The sequence below is a fragment of the Musa acuminata genome, chromosome BXJ3-7, assembly GCF_036884655.1.
Source record: "Musa acuminata AAA Group cultivar baxijiao chromosome BXJ3-7, Cavendish_Baxijiao_AAA, whole genome shotgun sequence".
Classification (NCBI taxonomy): domain Eukaryota; kingdom Viridiplantae; phylum Streptophyta; class Magnoliopsida; order Zingiberales; family Musaceae; genus Musa; species Musa acuminata.
The window spans coordinates 33,988,301-34,006,801 of NC_088355.1; the positions used below are offsets into that span (position 1 = coordinate 33,988,301).

The following is an 18,501-nucleotide window of genomic DNA, read 5'->3' on the forward strand; positions in this document are numbered from 1 at the left end:
TGTCATGACCTGTTGGCTTGCATGCTTTCAGCAAGTAATACATTCTATTGAAATGACAATTAAAATAACAGTTAAGCATCTCCAAGTAAGAGATTGAACTTCTCTAATTGTACTTGTATAGTTGAATGTCTGAAAGACTGCTATTTCTTGAGCTCATTAAGTTCTAATGGTGAGTTTGTTGGCACATTGTCTTCATGCAAACATTTGGTAGCAGTTGGCTTTTAGTTTAATTATGAGAATGATTAGCAGAAACTGCAAAAGGAGGGCAAATATAAGAATTGATATACCTGCTTATTTGCTATTATTCATGCTTTCTTTTTTAGTAATGTGGCACTAAATTGGTGACTATTTCTCCATATGTTTTAAGTAGGATGGAGCTAATTTAGCAGTACATTATGAATTTTGGCAATCTAGACATCTCCTCATGCATGTGTTCCCCATTGCAAATGAGAAACTGCAACCTCCTAGGGCTGTTATATAGTGTTGGTGCTTCTAAGGCTGGTGAACATTTGGAAGCCAGATGTCTTTTGTTAATTGAACCAGGCTTGCAAGGCATTGAAATTATGTTGTTTCTAATCATTATTTCAAACACATCATTGTTGATAAATATTGTGAAACCCTAAGAAATTAAAAGGTCTTGTAATTACTAGATGAACCTTCTACTGTGTATATAGTAGATAGCCCATATTTTAGATCATCAACTGGCTGTTCTATAGATTTCATTTTCAGGAATGCTCTACTCTGATACAATGTTTCAACTTTAAGCTTAAAAAGACATTTGAAATCAACTTGTATTCTTGGGACAAGTTTCTGGAACTTCTTGATACTTGCTTCATCTAACACAACACCAGTGAGTGATTGTATACTGCTAAGTTTTGTTCTCATCTTAAGTGAAGCATAGCTACTGTGAATGTAAACTCGCAAAAAGCTATGCAACAGGAAATAAATGTAGATTTATTTTGAGTTGATGATTAAAATTACTGAGGTTTGGTAAAATGAAGTTCTTATGCCTGCAAATCTCTTGTTTTGTGTTTTTTAATTACAACATTATGGTGAATCCATACATTTATTACTTCTATGAAAATAAACTTCTAGATATAGGCATCTCTGTTCTTGAATGGATATTGTTTGAACACTGCCTTATTTCCATTTAATTTCCGCACCAACATTTCCATTTTATAGTATGTCCAATCCTTGCAACCTGGAGGCATTAACAGGATGCCAATATTTGGATGCCTTTTGACTGTTTTCTTGGTCCATATCAATATATGTATGAAACTCCACTCTTATTTCACACCTAAAAACAGAATAGATTTAATTATTGAAGAATATTTGATCTAAGAATTGAAGATGAAATAAAATAAATTGATCTAAAAAATGATGTCCTCAGTGATCATCTGTGCACTTAAACCAGCAGTGATGTCAATCTGTAGGTCTGGTCATGGTTAAATAGCTGGTTTGGTTCGATTCTGTCAAAATGGGTCAAAGAGATAAATGACATGGCTGAACTGTTAATATCAAAGAGAAAGCAAGAAGTAGGGTTTGAAAGCTCCTTTGTATAACAACAGTACACAAATGATAGATTTATTCAGATTTGTACATCTGAGTCCCTTATGCTAATCATTAACACAATTGATTTGAAGTGTTAGGATAATCTAATGTAGTGCATTTAAGTTCAGTTGTAGAATAAATTATATATTGATTTCTTTCTTTTCAATTTCAGGGATGGGATGATCCATATATACCACGTACACATGAGGGTCTCCTAAAATGGAAATATCCATCAATGAACTCAGTTGACTTTCTATTTGAGGTTTTCACATGACTTTTGCCTTGTTCTTTTCACTTTTTTTGTCTGCTCAGCATGCTATTGATTAGTTTTTAGATTATTTATCTATAACTTGGTTGGATATTTTGTCTCATTTTTGCAGATTGGCAGTGAGAACCGCCAGTTGCTTTTCCTTTTTGAGAGAGGAAAAAAGAAACTCATGGATGGGGCACGTGTTTCGTTTGCAGGTGATGAATTTGGTTATTTATCTTATATTTTGGGGAAATTTTGGTATGTGCTAAGACAATACATTTATATTTACTAGTTCATGTTCTTCCTTTCTTGCTGCTTAATAAGGTTTGTTTCCTAGTATTAGTGGCATTTCAGCATTTCTTGAATGTACGTTTGATACTTAATGGATGAGTGGCATGAGCTTCTTTGTTTGACTTAATATGCTCTTTATATTGGAGCAAGCAACTTTTTTCTACTAGTTATTCATGTTGGAGAGTATACCCTGGTGCATGATTCGGTTGTCTCCTGTTGGCATGGCTGTCATGGTTTTGATCGTAAAAATAGTTATGCACGTTACAATTATGGGAATGTTACACAATATATTGGCCCTTTTTCTTAGTGACTGATATATCTGAGAAAGAACCTGACTTTAAGATTATCAAAGTTGATGACAGTGCATGAGGCCCTTTCCACTATGATATCGATGGTGGTTTTACCTATTGTTATTTCCACAAGCAGGGAGACCATGTTCACCATTATGAGAAAGCATTCAATACAGAAGTTGTCTGAATTGGGTTGAATATAGAATTATTTAGGTCATAAATAACTGACTTTCAATGCAAAAATTACTATTTCGAAAACCAGCTAGTAAATTGCACAAAATTAAAGAAAAAAAATCAAGAAATGCCTCTTGTTGACTTCTAGATGGTGGTTATATGTGAGATAATTGTTATCTTTCAGCTGCATAGTTCAGTATAAAAGGTAAAAGAAACCAATGCTATTTCGATTCGTGTTGATTATCGATCAAAGAATGTGACAGTGTGCAGACTGCAGAATATTTTCAAACCATGTTGGTGTAGGTGTTGGCCTTCTATTCTGCAGTGACAATTGACATGAATGACAATGCTTGTGCAGTAGATTGAGATCTCAACCATGTCCATCAAACCAGAAATTTAGTAGGTGTTGATGGGTGGTCTTTTAGGTTTGCACTGGTCTATACACATGACAGCAAGATTGAGTGTTGTTGCACTATATCACATCTGAGTTCCCAGTCATAGGTTCCTTCTTTTATCGTGGTTATTTTTATTTGGTAACTGATTGGTTTTTGGGGCAGTGGAATTCCCTGTGGAATTTGGTTTGGAAAGTCTCAGTGGACTTCATCCATTTATGAGGTGTCTTTTGATCAAATGGCATAGAATATGCTGTGTTCTGGTCATGCATGGGCATGCACCTTTTACTGACTGGCATTATGTATGTTGTTAAGAATTCCATAAGTGTCACTATCCATAAGTTCAAAGGGTCCATTTTCGGTATGATGTCAGCTAGAAGCATAATTGTCTGGTAATTCACGTTTATCTGGTAAGGGGTATAATCAGCAATTTGACAACATAATTTAATTGTGATATCAAGGGAATCTAATAAAAGAGATCTTTCTTATAGGATGAAGATGGACCAGATATTGACATATTCAAATTCATATCCAGAGTTCTACAAACTGGAAGGACTCATTTTATACTACTTAATACATACTGCTTCCCAATGGAACAGAACACGGACTGCCCAATTTTGGGTGGTCCATAAGTGATATAGAGCTTACCATCCAGTATTTCTTTTTTTGTTTTGTTTTGTTATCTTTGACTTGCTTTATTGTCTATTTGTTCTTTCTTTGCACTTCTTTTTCATCATCTTCTGGCTTTAATGGAAAAGGATTTTTGTTGCCTTAAAAAGGCTTGGTGAACTTAATATGCAAGTTGTTTATTTTTATTGTACTGTTTCATGGGAGAGGGCCAGGCTTGATGTCACTATAAGTTTGCTCCTTAGCAGCCTATGTTGACCAGGATTTGTCTTATAAATTTGCTTGTCCGCTTGGAGTAAGCGAATATACATGGACTTTTTCCAAACCTCATAATGGCGAGAACTTTATGCATTATCCTTTTGTCTTGGGTATTGCTTCTAAGTATCTAGGCTAATGCTCTAGAACTGACTACACAAGACAGATTAAATAGAGTGCCTACGAGTTACCTATCTCCCTAGGCATATTCCTAAATGTTGATTCCCAGGCATATCATTGAAGCCTTTTCACAAGGTGGTGCAGCCCTACGTATTAGTCTAGGCAACTGTTTTTGAAATATAATGCTTATGGAGAATTATCAGAAATCAGGGCCTGGTAAATATCACATTAAGCCATTAAAGTTATCAAGCGGGGCAACTGTTAAAGAGTGACAAGAATAGTGTACAATGAATAAGTACTCAATGAGCTCTGCAAATGTGTATGTGCTCTTAATATACATTCAGTTAAGTTGGACACTGAACATTCAGCATAGCTGCACGTTAGCCATGATAGAGTCTGTTTAGCATATTGTATTTAAACTAATGCACATGCTTGCATTAGTTTCTGGCTGTAGTTTTTGTTTTAACTTTGCCTGCACTATTGATTTGGACTTTATAAGGTACATTTTCCTTAGCTGTAAATTGTATGCTTAAAACTCATTCTTAAAACTTGTATAGGCGAAGAGGACATCGCAAGCCTTTCAGGAAAGATCGTCGAATGCTCCTGGGATGCACAAGAAGGCTGCTGGTCATGCATGCGCATAAGAACAGATAAAGCTACACCAAATGATATCAACACTTACAGAAAGGTAAGTATATATATATATATATATAAAAATATATATATATATGTATGTTTGTCAGAGGTTGCATTCCTTATCAGTGCATATCTATCTAATTCTGCTGTTTGCCTCAACAGGTGATGCGCAGCATTAATGATAACATTACAGAAGAAGTTCTCTTGAATGAAATTTCCGAAATTGTGCACCTCCCAATGTATGCAGATAGGATCGCACGGGCACAGCAGCTTCAGCACAGGCAAAGGTGAAACCGGTTTCTGTACCTTAGCAGCTACCCTCGAGGATTGGAGACATTAATCAGAAAAAATTACCCAATTCTCATCATTGGCTTGCTGTTCACTGGCTTGTGTAATTAGTAGTGGGCAGTTTGGTTATTGCTGACAGCTCAAGTGCTATACCAGCCCCCATTGTATATATACTTACTGTCTTCGTGTAAAGTAATCATTTTTCTTATGCTTTCTTTTTTTTTTTGTATTTTCATTGCCAGTTGAGGAAATTTAGAAGTTAAAAGGAGATGAGGTATCTAGTAATGGCGGACCCTTTTATGTTTAATTACTACCCAGATATATTCAAATAAACAACAGTGAAGGATTGCAGAGGTCTCTTATATTTGATTCTGCCTTTTTCTTTTCCCGTAAATCATATCTGAATGTACTTGGTAATTCTGGATTCCAAGGGTTTGTTTGCATTGGTTTCACAATTATATTTTATTTGATTAAAACTGTCAGATTTTGTCATGACATCCAACAATTTTTTAATTCCATTTGATTATAAATGAGTTCTCAGGAAAATGGAATGGAAAGAACACTTACATCTATCTACAGGTGCATTTGAATCTTCAACCACATTACTCTTTGATCCATCTTTATTAGATTACCATTCACTAGACTTCCATGTCCCCACTACCTTACCTTAGGTGGTGTTGAGTGTACACATAAACAAGAAAAATCTAAAAGTTAGATGTATTCCCCACGCCAAGTCCTGCATTCCCGGCTAAAGTTCTTTGCCTCGAAAGACAGCAGCAGCATATATAGAAATAACTATTAAGAACGTGTCCTTGATGAAGAGGGGGACGCTAACTATAGCTTTGCTTGCATGCAACCTATACTGGTTTACTCTCTCCTGTCAAACCAATCACCAACTTCCTTTTCTCAACCCGCAAGCTTCGGCTACATGAAAGCCAAACGTAATCTCCGAATACAAAGTACCGAATGGAAGAAAGGTGGCATTTATTTGCCCATTTTATTAGAAGGAACCAACCCACTTGCATAAAGGCGTGCAATAATTGGAGACATACCTATCCATGTGATCTTTTCCATCGCCGCCATACGTAAGTTAGTTAACCTTGTTGGATCTACTACCATTATCATCAAGCAATTCCTTGTAATTAATTACTCAGGAGCCACACACACAATCATCACATCACCATGATCGTCAACCTATTCCTTGTAATCAACCATGAGCCACACGCAATCATCACACCACCATGATCGTCAAGCAATTAACACCATGGTCACCTGATTCATACAAACCTGGAACTGCGAGTTGTTAAGGTGGTAATCTCATCCAGAAGAAGATTTGAACGTTGTCGCATGACACTAATAAAAACAATAGACCTTAGTTAATGATTTCAAAAACTTAAGACCGGCGGTCAAACTCATTATTTCCATGCAGCATTCGATACCGTAATGCCGCATCTATCTATATGGGGATGTCGGCCTCCTCTTGCATTAATTAAGCTACAGTCAAAAAAGCTCTCATCCCGCCCCCGATGCCACCAAACCAACACTCCACCTTCTCCTCACATGCTCCCCACCTCTCTCTCTCTCTCTCTCTCTCTCTCTCTCTCTCTCTCTCTCTCGCAATTCCTGCACTGTCTTTGTTACTGGTAAATGGCAGCTTAACCAGTGGTAGGATAACCCCCCCACCGTCGGCATTTGTGTGTGGAGACAGTGGTCCATAAAGGAGTCGCGTCACCTGAGGTGCATGCAAGAAAAGGAAACCAAAAGTTACCTTTCCCTCTCTCGTCCCCTTCTGCTAAAAGAGATTCCAAGCTTAATTTTCTCCACCAATCCAAACCAAACCGAAGCCCTCATTCAATTCCTTCCCCCCTTTCCCTTCTCCAGAATGATGCGCTGCTTATATAGTCCGGCGATCTCCTCTGCCTCCCTCCATTTGGGCCGCTAGCCTTTTGCTTTGCTTTTGTTTCTTGCCAAGGGAGAAATGGGCGGTGGCCTTCTTTCCCAGCTCCTCGGGTTCTTCTTCTGGGGGTTTCTGTGGCTCGCGGGGCCGGTCGCGGTGTATTCCGGCGGACCGGGCACGTCTGGTGCCGACGCAGTGGCTGTGGTCGTGGACGGCACGGCCGCCATTGCGGTGACGGACGGGGATTTTGTCTGTGCTACGCTGGATTGGTGGCCGCCGGAGAAATGTGATTACGGGACATGTAGTTGGGGTTTGGCTTCCTTGCTCAATCTGGTGAGTTGTGTTGTGTTGTGTTGGTGGATGTGCTAATGTGGCTGTGGCTTGCTAACATGTTTAGCTTTCCTTGTTGGTTCTCGATTAGCATTACGAAATCTGGAGCGTGTGCAGATTCTTTTGGGCGTGATGATGAAACAAATCGGAGTTTGAGGGTACTGTTTGATTGAGGAGATGGAATCGACGAGGCAATTCCTCGTGGGTTTGAGAGAATGGAAAGCCATGAGATCTATCTGTCGTGTAGGTTTTAGTTAGGGATTTGGTGCCAAAGAACACCTCATTCATGATTTCCATAAGTTCTTGGAATTTAGTTTGGTAGGTTGGAACTTCTGCAGCTTGCTATGCTAATTAAGTCATGCATGTTGCAGCAAGATATTGATGTTTTGATAGAGCACTCACACTAACCTTGTGATTGTGATGCATATTTAAGTGGTATGTTATCATTCAGAATGTTTGCTGTTGATTCTAAGGATAGGTTTCTCGCTGAAGTATCCCGGAAGGTGGAACATTGCTTTTCACATGTCATCATTATATGGACTATAATAATGTATCGTATGTATCTCCATCCAAATTAATCAGCTAAAAATAATAATAATAAAATCGTAAGTCCCAAGTATTTGGGGTTGGTTATATGGATCTCTTGAGATCTATAAAGAATCATATGTTTACTTTAAGTCTAGAGTATTTAAATTTTTATTTATAGTTTCTATTGAGGTATTTATAGTTTCTTTATAAGAAAATGATCTGAGCAATGGGATTATGATATGCATATTTGGTGGTTTTATATGTTTCTTTAGATTCTTGTCTATTCTTTTGAGTTAATACATGAAACTTGAATAATTTTAAACATCGTGATTGACACAGGTGTTTCATCTTTTCCTTCATGCAGAATCTTTCCAACCCCATCTTGCTGAATGCTGTCAAAGGTGGGGAAGTAATACATATGCGGAAAAACAGCTGCCTGTTCTTATTGTCTCAGTTCTTGAAGATTAGTATTCTGAAATATATTTTTTTATTTATTTTTTTCTGTTTGTCTCCTTGTTCGCGGTATTGTTTTTTCAGCATTTTCTCCTCTGAAGCTTCGTCTCGGGGGTTCCTTGCAAGATAAGATCATATATGGCACAGGAGATCCGAAACAATCATGTACACAATTTATCAAGAGCACTTCTGAGATGTTTGGTTTCACTCAAGGTTGCTTACCAATGTCAAGATGGGATGAACTCAATGAGTTCTTCCAAAAGGCCGGGTATTGAATTTTCTACTTCCATGAATTGAGTGCATAACTTAGTACTTGAGTTACCGAGAAATTTCATGTTGCATATCCTGTGTATATGCTCCAGGGCTGTCATTATCTTTGGTCTGAATGCTCTCAATGGAAGAGTTCCTTTGAGTGATGGTTCTCTAGGAGGACCCTGGAACTACAGCAACGCTGCTGCTCTTATCCGATACACAGTCAACAAGGGTTACACCATCCATGGCTGGGAACTCGGTAAACCTACCTTGATAATTCCTGAATACTTTGGGAACTTGTTAACCAATTGCAAAGGCTATACAAACAGGCTCTTTTTTCTGTGTTGACCAAAAAAAAATTTTGCTGCAAAATTGAATGTTCCTCTGTGTGCCTTAGGAAATGAACTAAGTGGATCAGGAGTTGGAGCTAGAATTGGAGCAGATCAGTATGCTGCAGATGTGATCAACCTCAGATCAATCATCAATGAGATTTACCAAGGGTTACAGGATAAGCCATTGGTGTTAGCACCAGGGGGATTCTTGGATACCAATTGGTTCACCGAGATCATCAGCAAGACGAAACCCAACTCCTTGGATGTGATTACTCACCACATCTATAATCTTGGTCCAGGTATCACTTTTACTGCTACAGGCTCAGCATTATATTCTATCTCTCTCTCTGGTAGACAAGTTAAAGACTCTTGACAAATTGTAGGTGTTGACCAGCACTTGACTGAGAAAATTATTGATCCCTCTTATCTGGATGGTGAAGCCGGTACATTCCGGGATCTACAGAGGATTCTTAGCAGTGCAGGAACTAGTACCATTGCTTGGGTGGGTGAAGCAGGAGGGGCATACAACAGTGGTCACCATCTGGTGACGGATTCCTTTGTTTTCAGCTTCTGGTGAGCCCAATGGTACCACCTCCTCTGAATTATTGGAAGTCTTGTAAGAATCATTTGAGGACATTATAATTGCCTTTCGGAGCTGGTAGGTACTTGGATCAGCTCGGCATGTCGTCAACGTACGACACCAAGACTTATTGCAGGCAATCGTTGATCGGTGGAAACTATGGCCTGCTCAACACCACCACCTTCCATCCGAATCCTGACTATTACAGGCGAGCCATCCACTTCTTTCTGTTGTGGCTTTACAGCTAAGTGTACTGAAAACTCCCCTCTTCCTGCAGTGCTCTCCTGTGGCATCGGTTGATGGGGAGACGCGTCTTGTCGACAAATATAACCGGGACGAACAAGATAAGGGCATACGCACATTGTGCCAGAGAATCTGTAAGTAGATTTACATTGGTGCCAGGACCGATTCCTCGCCTTGCGTTGTTGACACAGTCTCCTCGTGATATTGGCAGCCTGGGATTACGCTACTGTTGATCAATCTCAGTGGCAACAACAGCACCACTCCGGTTTTTGTCACCACTCAAACTGTGTACTCAGCGGCTCTGAAGCAGCATCACCGTCACGGGGCTCACAGAACAAGATTCAACCATATTCCAAGGCTGGGGAAGACGAGTGAGTTCACCAGGGAAGAGTACCACCTAACAGCCAAGGATGGGGACATCCATAGCCAGACCGTGCTGCTGAATGGCAACATCTTAGCTGTGGACTCCAGTGGGAATATTCCAGAGCTGGAACCTGTTAAAGTCGAAGCAACACAGCCCATCACAGTTGCTCCATTTTCCATTGTCTTTGCACACATTCCTTATTTTTATGCGCCGGCATGTAGGTAGTGATGTTGTATTGCTCGATGTGGAGGGTGGAGGGTGGACTACGAAGTAGTCCGCTCTTGTGGCTGCAAGGCTGAGAGAAGGATTGTGATTCTTTTCCGAGCATCTTTATTAGACAATAATTGAATGAAGGAAAAATGACTTATGATGCAATGGTGAGACCAACTGTTAAAAGCAATCTTAGCTCTTCATTAGTTCTCCTTGCACACGCGCAATGATTAAACAGCAAAAAATATACTCCAGAAGTATGCTAGCCAACAAAGAGACAAAGTTCAATGTTAAGAGCACTTTCGGCGAAAAGGACAAAAAAGAAAAGGGTAAATAAAAGTGAGTTTGACTGATGAATCGTCCAATCCTATGATAGAAACAAATTATATCACTTGTGTTATTATAGGCTGGTCTGGGCAAAGTCCTGCTCTACAACTGTGGGAAAAACCCAACTACAAAGATAACAAAATAGTTCAACAATTTACTGCTTTATCTTATTTTCTAATACATTTGATATTGCATGTCCAGGAACATAAAGAAGTAATTGCTTTTTTATTGTAATGTTTTATAAGTATGACGAGCCAATCCACTGAAACGTTGCTATACAATGACTTAATCAACAGGTACCTCAACCTCCATTGTCATACCAGGTTTACAAAGAACCTGTAACACAAATACCTTAAGTTAGAAGATGAAAACACCAACACGCCCAGATAATTACTTGCATCATTCCAAAATGATAACCTCTTGGAATTAATTATTTCTGCGCTAGGAAGAGAAATATTATTGCCTGTATGACAAACCTCTTGGAAAAGTATAACTTCCTATGCAACATGGAATAAAATTATTTCCAATTTTCCATTTTCTAATGATATTTAAGAACAAGTCAAAGTTATGTTTTACATCAACAGATAAAAGAGTAAACAGATCTAGCACATATTCGTTAGCTAACACTAAATAGACATCTAATAGTATTACATTATGAAACAGAATTCTATAATGATTGAAAATCAAAGGTGACACATTCAGATTGAAGGTTTTAACTTAAAGAATGAACTAAATTTCCAAATGCCTAAATATGAAATTGGCCATCATGCATATGGCATTGTCATCAAGAAAGTGGAAGCCAGCCGTTGCTGCACCAGAAATATCTGACTTGCAAGTCAGCTTATTCACACTTTCCCTGTTTGATAAATTGATGATGAATATACAAGAGATATTATTCTTCTTTTGCAGGTATTCCATCATCATAAAATACTAAAAGTCTAAAAGAACAGAATTTTCTTCCCCACCCATTTTTAAGCTTAAACACCAAAAATCACTTCTCTTCCCAATATTCTTTTAATACACTTATGATGTGAAAAAACAGACCACTTAATCCTTTAACCTTGCATTGCTTTCAACCGGGGGACATGGAGACAGCAAGCAACCTTTACCTTGACATTTCAATTCCTTCCAAATGTAAAACATGCCTTTGGCCTTATATGGTTCCAAAAGTAAAACCTCCAACAAGATTTGTCGAGTCAAGAGCTTAGAGGAGTTCGATATTGTGGGTATCTTACTTCTTAGCACTCAACCTCGTATCCCAAACCTTGTTAACAACATAGGGTTGGGTTAGTGGAGTAACCCCAAGTCTTCTTAGTGCTCCATGGAAGATGACAAAATTTATACATTTGGATGCAACCTACAGCAAGAGCTAGTTGGAATTATATGTTATGCAATTGCCGAGCAATCCTTAAGATCCCTTCCAAAGAATCTGGAAGACAATAACACCATCTATGGCGAGTAAAGGGTATAATTGAAATATCATAAGTTACATCATGAAGATTAGAGGTAAAAGGTAATTCAAACTTTTCGCTTATAATCTTTATTCAAACTTCTGTTCTTAGTCCAGAAGAAAAGCAACATGTGGTTGGATGGACACATAAGCGATTCCTACCTTTCATATTTTTACCATATACATCAGTTCAACAAGATTTTCAACCTAATGTCTAACTGCAATCACAGCTTCAAGTAAAGTCTCACTATGAGAGCCAGCAGCCTGCAGCAGCGAAAAAGTATAGCATTGAATTGATCATCACTCTAATATATTGGATATATACAATTGGTTACAAGATGTTTTGATGAATGGCAGTCAAATATTCAGAATTCTTGGCTTTTGACAACTAATGATAACAAGCCACATCCTCTAAGGCAAGGGCATGGAATAGCATTATTAGTTTACAAATCTTATAGTTGTACCAAAGATACACTTAGTGAAGCTTCCCTCTCAAAAATATATTTGAACTATCATTTAATATTACATACAATTTACGTTTCAAATATCCCTTTTTCTTTCCTTAATACTTAAAAGGTGTATTCATAAGATCAAACCTTCAGTTAGTAGCTTCTAATACCTGACATACTTATCCCAAAAATATTCTTTGTGTTCCACACCATACAAAAGTATAGGCTACTATGTAATCATGGTGGATACATGTTAGGAACAATATAGCAAAGATTAATCTGACCTACAGCCTGATATATGATACATGAGTTGTACCTGATGACCAGGTTCAGTATTATTTATCATAATCCTGGATACAATATTTGTGTTTGGATTACGGCTGCACCCATGTTATAGTTTGTGGGAAATATGCTTCACACGATGCTGGATTCATATCAAATATGCAGGATCAGATCATATCAAATATCAAATATGCAGGATCAGGATCATAATCCTGGATACAATATTTGTGTTTGGATTACGGCTGCACCCATGTTATAGTTTGTGGGAAATATGCTTCACACGATGCTGGATTCATATCAAATATGCAGGATCAGATCATATCAAATATCAAATATGCAGGATCAGGATCATAATCCTGGATACAATATTTGTGTTTGGATTACGGCTGCACCCATGTTATAGTTTGTGGGAAATATGCTTCACACGATGCTGGATTCATATCAAATATGCAGGATCAGATCATATCAAATATCAAATATGCAGGATCAGGATCATAATCCTGGATACAATATTTGTGTTTGGATTACGGCTGCACCCATGTTCTAGTTTGTGGGAAATATGCTTCACACGATGAGCTGGATTCATATCAAATATGCAGGATCAGGTCATATTTTGGCAGCAAGCAACATAATCATATATGGACCTGATGCATACCAAGAAAATAATCCTAAGTATCTGATTTTTTTTTTTTTACTTTTTTGATGACAAGGGGTGAAGGCATGTTTTGATCCCAGGACTGATCAAATCTCTACCTGTTAAACTAACTAGCACCAACCCATGTATCTGATTCATTTTGATTATACATAACAACTATGGATTAGGACATGTTGCTATAGACATAATGACAACTTAATTTCCATTATGATTCATTTAGGTCTACTCTTGCTCTACCAAACTTTACTATCATATGGATTTGGACTGTGTTCAATCTAACTTGAATCTAAGTACACCCATGAGTTAAAAGCCACATAAGTTCAAATTTGACAATTTATACTGAGCCAGGCTTGTCCAAAACTCCATATCAAGGATTATTTTATACCATGCAACATCCCTACCATTTGTGATACACTAAAAATATTTAGCAACTATCTGATTCATAATAAGTGGCATATTAGCCCATTTGGTGTAGGACATGCTTAAATCAAAAGGACCAAAACAATAATTAAACCAAAGCAATTCCATTAATTTATATATAATGATATATTTGATTGAAGTTTTTTCTTCTAATTATATTTATCATCAATTATATTTTTTTATAATTTTTATAAGATGAGTTTTACCTTCTAATTTATATATGAATCAATTCCATTAATTTGGGTCAAGTGCATGCCTGGTGCCTTAAGCATTGGAATATATATAACAAAAGCTATGGCATGGGCACTTTGAGAAAACTAAATATTATAACTACAAAAGATATGTCAGACATTTGGATATGCTAGGCAAGTAAAAATAATAAATTTCCAAGGAAATTGTGTCACGCATGTATAAGTGCTAAGCCCATACAATATATGGGTCTTTGGAATTCTGGAAAAGTTATGTCATACAGATACAAATGTAAGGTCCATACAAATTATGGTTTCCAGCAAACTCATTAAAATTGATGGTAGAAATCTCATAAAAAATTCATCCCTTATAGAAGAATAGTCAATGATCAATATGAAGTTTAGTAGGATGTAATTTTGCACAAGACTAGATGAACAAGTCATGATCTTAGTATGCTATATGTGCTAACAAGTACATCCATAGTAAACTTCCTCATATGGAACTCACCATCTGCCAATTGTGCATTACACTCTTTTATAAACAAATGTTCCCTCATCTTTAGAAGATGATACTGAATTTACATTAGATAAACATATATAAAGATTATAATATGACTCCTAAGCACTTCAACATTCACTCATCCAAACACAAAATTAACAAAAAAAAGTCAAGTGATTTCAATAGGAACTCGGGCGCTCGCCTCGGTGCTCGGGCGAGGCGAGGCGAGGCGAGGCCCGAGCGCCTCGCTTCATGTCCAAGCGCCTCGCTTCCAAGAGGCACTGCCTGGGCGCTCGCCCGAGCCTAGGTGTCGGGCACTTTGGGCAAGCGCCTGGGTTAAACTAGGTGACCGAACCAGATTTTTAGGTCTGGTTGGTCTCTGGTGCTTTAGTTGGTTCAATCAAACCAACTAAATCACCGATATCAGGCTCCCTCTTGCGATTTCCCTGACTTCCCCAACCCTAACACATGATTTTGCCGTCGTGCTTTCTTCTCCGTTGTCGCTGCCACTGCCATTGTCGTTGCTCGCCGCTACTGTCGCTACTCCCCGCTGCCACAATCGCTCCCACTCCCGTTGTCGCTCGCCGCTCCCGCTCGAGCTACGATTGTCGCTTACTACCACTGCCGTTGCCTGAGCAGCCTCGGTCTTCTCACACTCTTCTCACTATACTGTTAACAATATATTAATAGTATACTGCTAACTGTATACTAATAATAGTATTTTTATTTACTATATTAATATTATATTATTTTGATTTTAATACTATTAATTTTTATTTATTTAATAGTATTTTTATTTAAAAAATAAAAATATACTATTATGATTTATTTATTTATTATGATTTTGTACCCGATTTTTTAATTTAATAGCATATTTTTTTATTTAAATAATTATATATATTAATTATATTATATATTTTTATATTTTAGCATCTCGCTTCGCTCGGGCGAGCGCTTAGGCGAGCACCTAGCGCCTTGGTCGTTTTTTGACCTTAGTGCCTTTTGGCACCTAGCACTTTTTAAATCACAGAAAAAAATATAAGCCTAATGTTTAAGGAAAATCATTGCTTTCAGCCATATCAAGTAACAAAGAAAATCCAAAAAGCAACAGTTCATTTGTTGATAAATACATGAGAATAAAATCAATACCTTCATAAAGTCTTCCAACAAAAGTGGCGAGTCTCTTGAGTAACCAGCTTCCTTCAAAACCTGGCTTAAGACTATCTGCAAGAAGTTAAATGGGAGTACAACAACTCAGATAGTTCTATGTACACTATCACGAAGATGCACTTCTGCAACAATGTTTGTCAGAAAGTAAATCAATATTACAATTCAAGGACAGCTTTCCCTTGACTATATTTTCTTACCAATGTTTGGTTAAGTTCACTCAGCTGAAAAACTGTAAGTAAACAACTCTCACTTTGAATTCAGTTTTCAGATTAGAATAACTATCAGAAGCAACTGAAACAACATACAAAGGAATGTAATAAATACTTATATAGTAATATTAGCATCCATATTCAAACTGTAATACACCATGTGCTAAAAAACCTTCATATTGTAATATTAGCATTTATATTCATAACGTAATACAAAGGAATGTAATACATGCATAAGTTTGAAAAAGTTCATCATGAATATATCAAGATCAACCATTTTTAGACGGTGAAGAGATATCCGAGAACAATTTGTACACCTAGATAGTAAATCTTCGATATGAGGTGAACAGTACAGTCAGGGCCACTATTTTAATTACTGTCCTTTGAAGAGAGGATCAACATGAACATAGTTACATATATTTACCAAATGCAAAATGATCTTTTAACATCAAGGAAAAAAGTCAATGGAAACCTTCATATTCCATTGGACCAAATGCGTATGCATGTGCTCCTATCGATTTGCGATGTCAATCTCTCTACGATGTTAATTGATATGGATAACAAATAGTTCATGAAACTTGATGCAAAATAAGGTTGGCACAGCAATCCAAATGATGCATTGTATCAATTTTTAGGCTTAATATTGCTATGGTGCTAGTTTCGGACCCTAATTCCTATATGATGTACAAGAAGCTGTGCATGAGCAACATGCAACTATGTGAGACATGTCCCATGTTCGAGGCCTAGCTCACTCCAACAAGGTCCATCAAAGATTGGTACTCCTTTAGAATCAAAGATGGGAGTCTAGGGATTCCTATCAAACTAAGGGAAGGAGCCTCCAACACCTCCCAAGATGTGGATAGGGGTAGAGATCCACCCCTTCATTGCATGGAGGCCTGGATGGTTCAGTCATCAAATCCACAATAACCAGCCCAGAGAGGAAAGGGAAAGAGCAGCAGCAACAGGAATACCAGTTCACTTTTGGGAGGGTTGTTAGTTTATAGCCTATTTCTATGTAATAAAAAGAGGTTATATATCAATTTACTACTTAGTTAGATCAGGATTTTGCACACTAGTAGCCCTAAAAATAGACATGCTTATAAACATCTAGGCACATGCTTGGATTACTGTTTTTCTTAATGCATATATTGCAAGGTTGGGATCCCTTTCATCAATCATCTGCTTGCAACTTCCTGTAGGGTTGATTGACAAAAGGATCTCATGAACATCAAATTAAACAACATAATAGGACGGCAGCACTACAAAATCACAAAATAGGGGAACTAATGACGAAATCTTTAAATGGATCTAACCTCTCTCTGCTCCTCGGACATGAACGACCCCGTCAAGTCACCAAGCACCTCCATCAAGTCCTTGAATGTAACTCTCCCCTTACCATCAACGTCATACACCTTAAAGATCACTGCAGACATCAAAATGCAACAAAAAACCACTGAATTCAATGACATGCAGTCCCCCGACACAACAATTTAAGGCGACGATTACTTACATTCGATCTTCTGCGGGACGGTGGCTAGCGGGCTGAAGGCCGACAGGAAGGCGACGAACACCTTGAAGTTCAACCCATCGACCATCTTGAGCAGCCTCTGCATAAACAACGACAAACTTATATAGAACACGTAGACCAACAAACCAAAGGCGGATTGCGGAGGCAGAAGCGAACTTGAGAGAGGGGGTTGAGGGAGAACTCGGGGATAGAGAGGAACTCATCAGAGGAGATGAAGCCCTTGGCGCTGCGATCAAGCTGGCAGAAGCGATTGTATAGGGCAACGATCTCCTGCTGCGAGACTGGCACACAAGCAAGAACAACAAACAATCGATCAAATTCTTGGTCTCATTGCTACCGTTTGTTGGCAAAATAGGTCGAAGAGCAGAGGGAGTGGAGGATACAGAGGTAGTGGCAGTGCTCTTGGACTTCCTCGATGTCGTACTGGGTGAGCATGGAAGAGGCGTTCCCCATTTGTTTCAGGATTCACCTCCTCCCCTTTCTCTCTCTCTCTCTCTCTCTCTCTCTCTCTCGCGGTCGGTGCGGCGAGCGAAACGGAATAGCGGGTTTAAAAGGGGACGTGAAGGTAGGAAGAGAGGAGACGAGGAGAGGGATCGTTGGAGCCGATCACGATGGCAATCAATCAAGGGAACACCTCGACGGAACCGTCCGTCGAAATCACAATGCGGCCAGGGGATACGGTGAAGACGGATGATGTGTGGTTTAGGGTTAACCAGAGCTAAGCTAAGCTAAGCAGTTGGTTAGTGCATTGGTTTTATTTACCTACATTGAGATCCTACTGAAAGAATAATAATATAATAAAAGGGTGTTTCGAGACCGATGCTCCAACATTCTTTATGAACCCGCGGAACAGCCCCTCGCTTCTCAGATATGTCGTCGGGCCCACTGCTTCGTCCGTTACCTGCTTTATATATTGAATGTCGAAAGGTGGGTAAGGTTTGTTGGGTGATCGCCTGTTTCATGATTTGCCGATATCTCGATCTATCTATTCTGCTTGCACATCACATAGTTCCTTCATCAATCTTCGCTGATCGAAGGCTTTCACAAGCTGTAGATAGTTTAATGAATGGAGTCCCTTTCCCTCGACAAATCTCCCGCGTGCCCAAAAACATACAATCACATCAATGAGTTCTCAGCTAAAAACCAAGACCCCCAATTGGGGATTGCTCCCACCAAGGAGCCACTCGAATTCACCTTATGTCATCCTCGTGCAGGCTTAACCCAACTGACAGTGATTTGAAGAAAATTCTGACTTGAAAAT

The 18,501-nt window shown here is 38.4% G+C and overlaps 3 protein-coding genes across 4 annotated transcripts in view; 2 read left to right on the forward strand and 1 right to left on the reverse strand.

Annotated features, from left to right (window-relative positions):
• The window catches only part of LOC103992112 (uncharacterized), a 34,726-nt gene extending 29,488 nt beyond the window's left edge, over positions 1 to 5,238 (forward strand). The window contains exons 15-18 of the mRNA XM_065159968.1: positions 1,724 to 1,813; positions 1,932 to 2,016; positions 4,508 to 4,638; positions 4,749 to 5,238. Of these exons, the coding sequence (XP_065016040.1) occupies positions 1,724 to 1,813; positions 1,932 to 2,016; positions 4,508 to 4,638; positions 4,749 to 4,877 (435 nt within the window). The 3' untranslated portion in view covers positions 4,878 to 5,238. The remainder of the gene's footprint in view (positions 1 to 1,723; positions 1,814 to 1,931; positions 2,017 to 4,507; positions 4,639 to 4,748) is intronic.
• A 1,285-nt stretch (positions 5,239 to 6,523) lies between these two features.
• Positions 6,524 to 10,228, forward strand: LOC103992113 (heparanase-like protein 3). The gene is made up of 9 exons (XM_009411705.3): positions 6,524 to 7,104; positions 7,994 to 8,030; positions 8,167 to 8,350; positions 8,445 to 8,593; positions 8,732 to 8,965; positions 9,050 to 9,239; positions 9,329 to 9,454; positions 9,524 to 9,623; positions 9,701 to 10,228. The coding sequence occupies exons 1-9, from the start codon at positions 6,853 to 6,855 to the stop codon at positions 10,076 to 10,078; spliced, it is 1,650 nt and encodes a 549-aa protein (XP_009409980.2). The 5' UTR covers positions 6,524 to 6,852; the 3' UTR covers positions 10,079 to 10,228.
• A 210-nt stretch (positions 10,229 to 10,438) lies between these two features.
• On the reverse strand, positions 10,439 to 17,959 carry LOC135643613 (uncharacterized). Of its 2 annotated transcripts, none has more exons than XM_065160787.1 (6): positions 17,624 to 17,955; positions 17,397 to 17,521; positions 17,223 to 17,319; positions 17,026 to 17,135; positions 15,483 to 15,557; positions 10,439 to 10,726 (listed from the first exon to the last, which is right to left on the reverse strand). In XM_065160787.1, exons 1-6 carry the CDS (start codon positions 17,691 to 17,693, stop codon positions 10,676 to 10,678), a joined length of 528 nt encoding a protein of 175 aa, XP_065016859.1. In that variant the 5' UTR covers positions 17,694 to 17,955; the 3' UTR covers positions 10,439 to 10,675. The 2 variants fall into 2 exon arrangements, with proteins under 2 accessions (XP_065016859.1, XP_065016858.1); XM_065160786.1 differs by lacking the exon at positions 10,439 to 10,726 and adding an exon at positions 11,891 to 12,104 and having other exon boundaries at positions 17,624 to 17,959.
• Between the last annotated feature and the right edge of the window lie 542 nt (positions 17,960 to 18,501).

Bases quoted from the DNA above. Each gene is read 5' to 3' on its own strand.
- LOC135643613 (XM_065160786.1), bottom strand. From the start codon at position 17,693: ATGGGGAACGCCTCTTCCATGCTCACCCAGTACGACATCGAGGAAGTC. The intron at 17,136-17,222 runs GTAAGTAATCGT...TGATGTCTGCAG, and splicing joins CGTCCCGCAGAAGATCGAAT to TGATCTTTAAGGTGTATGAC. The intron at 15,558-17,025 runs GTTAGATCCATT...AACTTCTTGCAG, and splicing joins TGTCCGAGGAGCAGAGAGAG to ATAGTCTTAAGCCAGGTTTT.
- LOC103992113 (XM_009411705.3), top strand. From the start codon at position 6,853: ATGGGCGGTGGCCTTCTTTCCCAGCTCCTCGGGTTCTTCTTCTGGGGG. The intron at 7,105-7,993 runs GTGAGTTGTGTT...TCCTTCATGCAG, and splicing joins TGGCTTCCTTGCTCAATCTG to AATCTTTCCAACCCCATCTT. The intron at 8,031-8,166 runs GTGGGGAAGTAA...TTGTTTTTTCAG, and splicing joins CTTGCTGAATGCTGTCAAAG to CATTTTCTCCTCTGAAGCTT.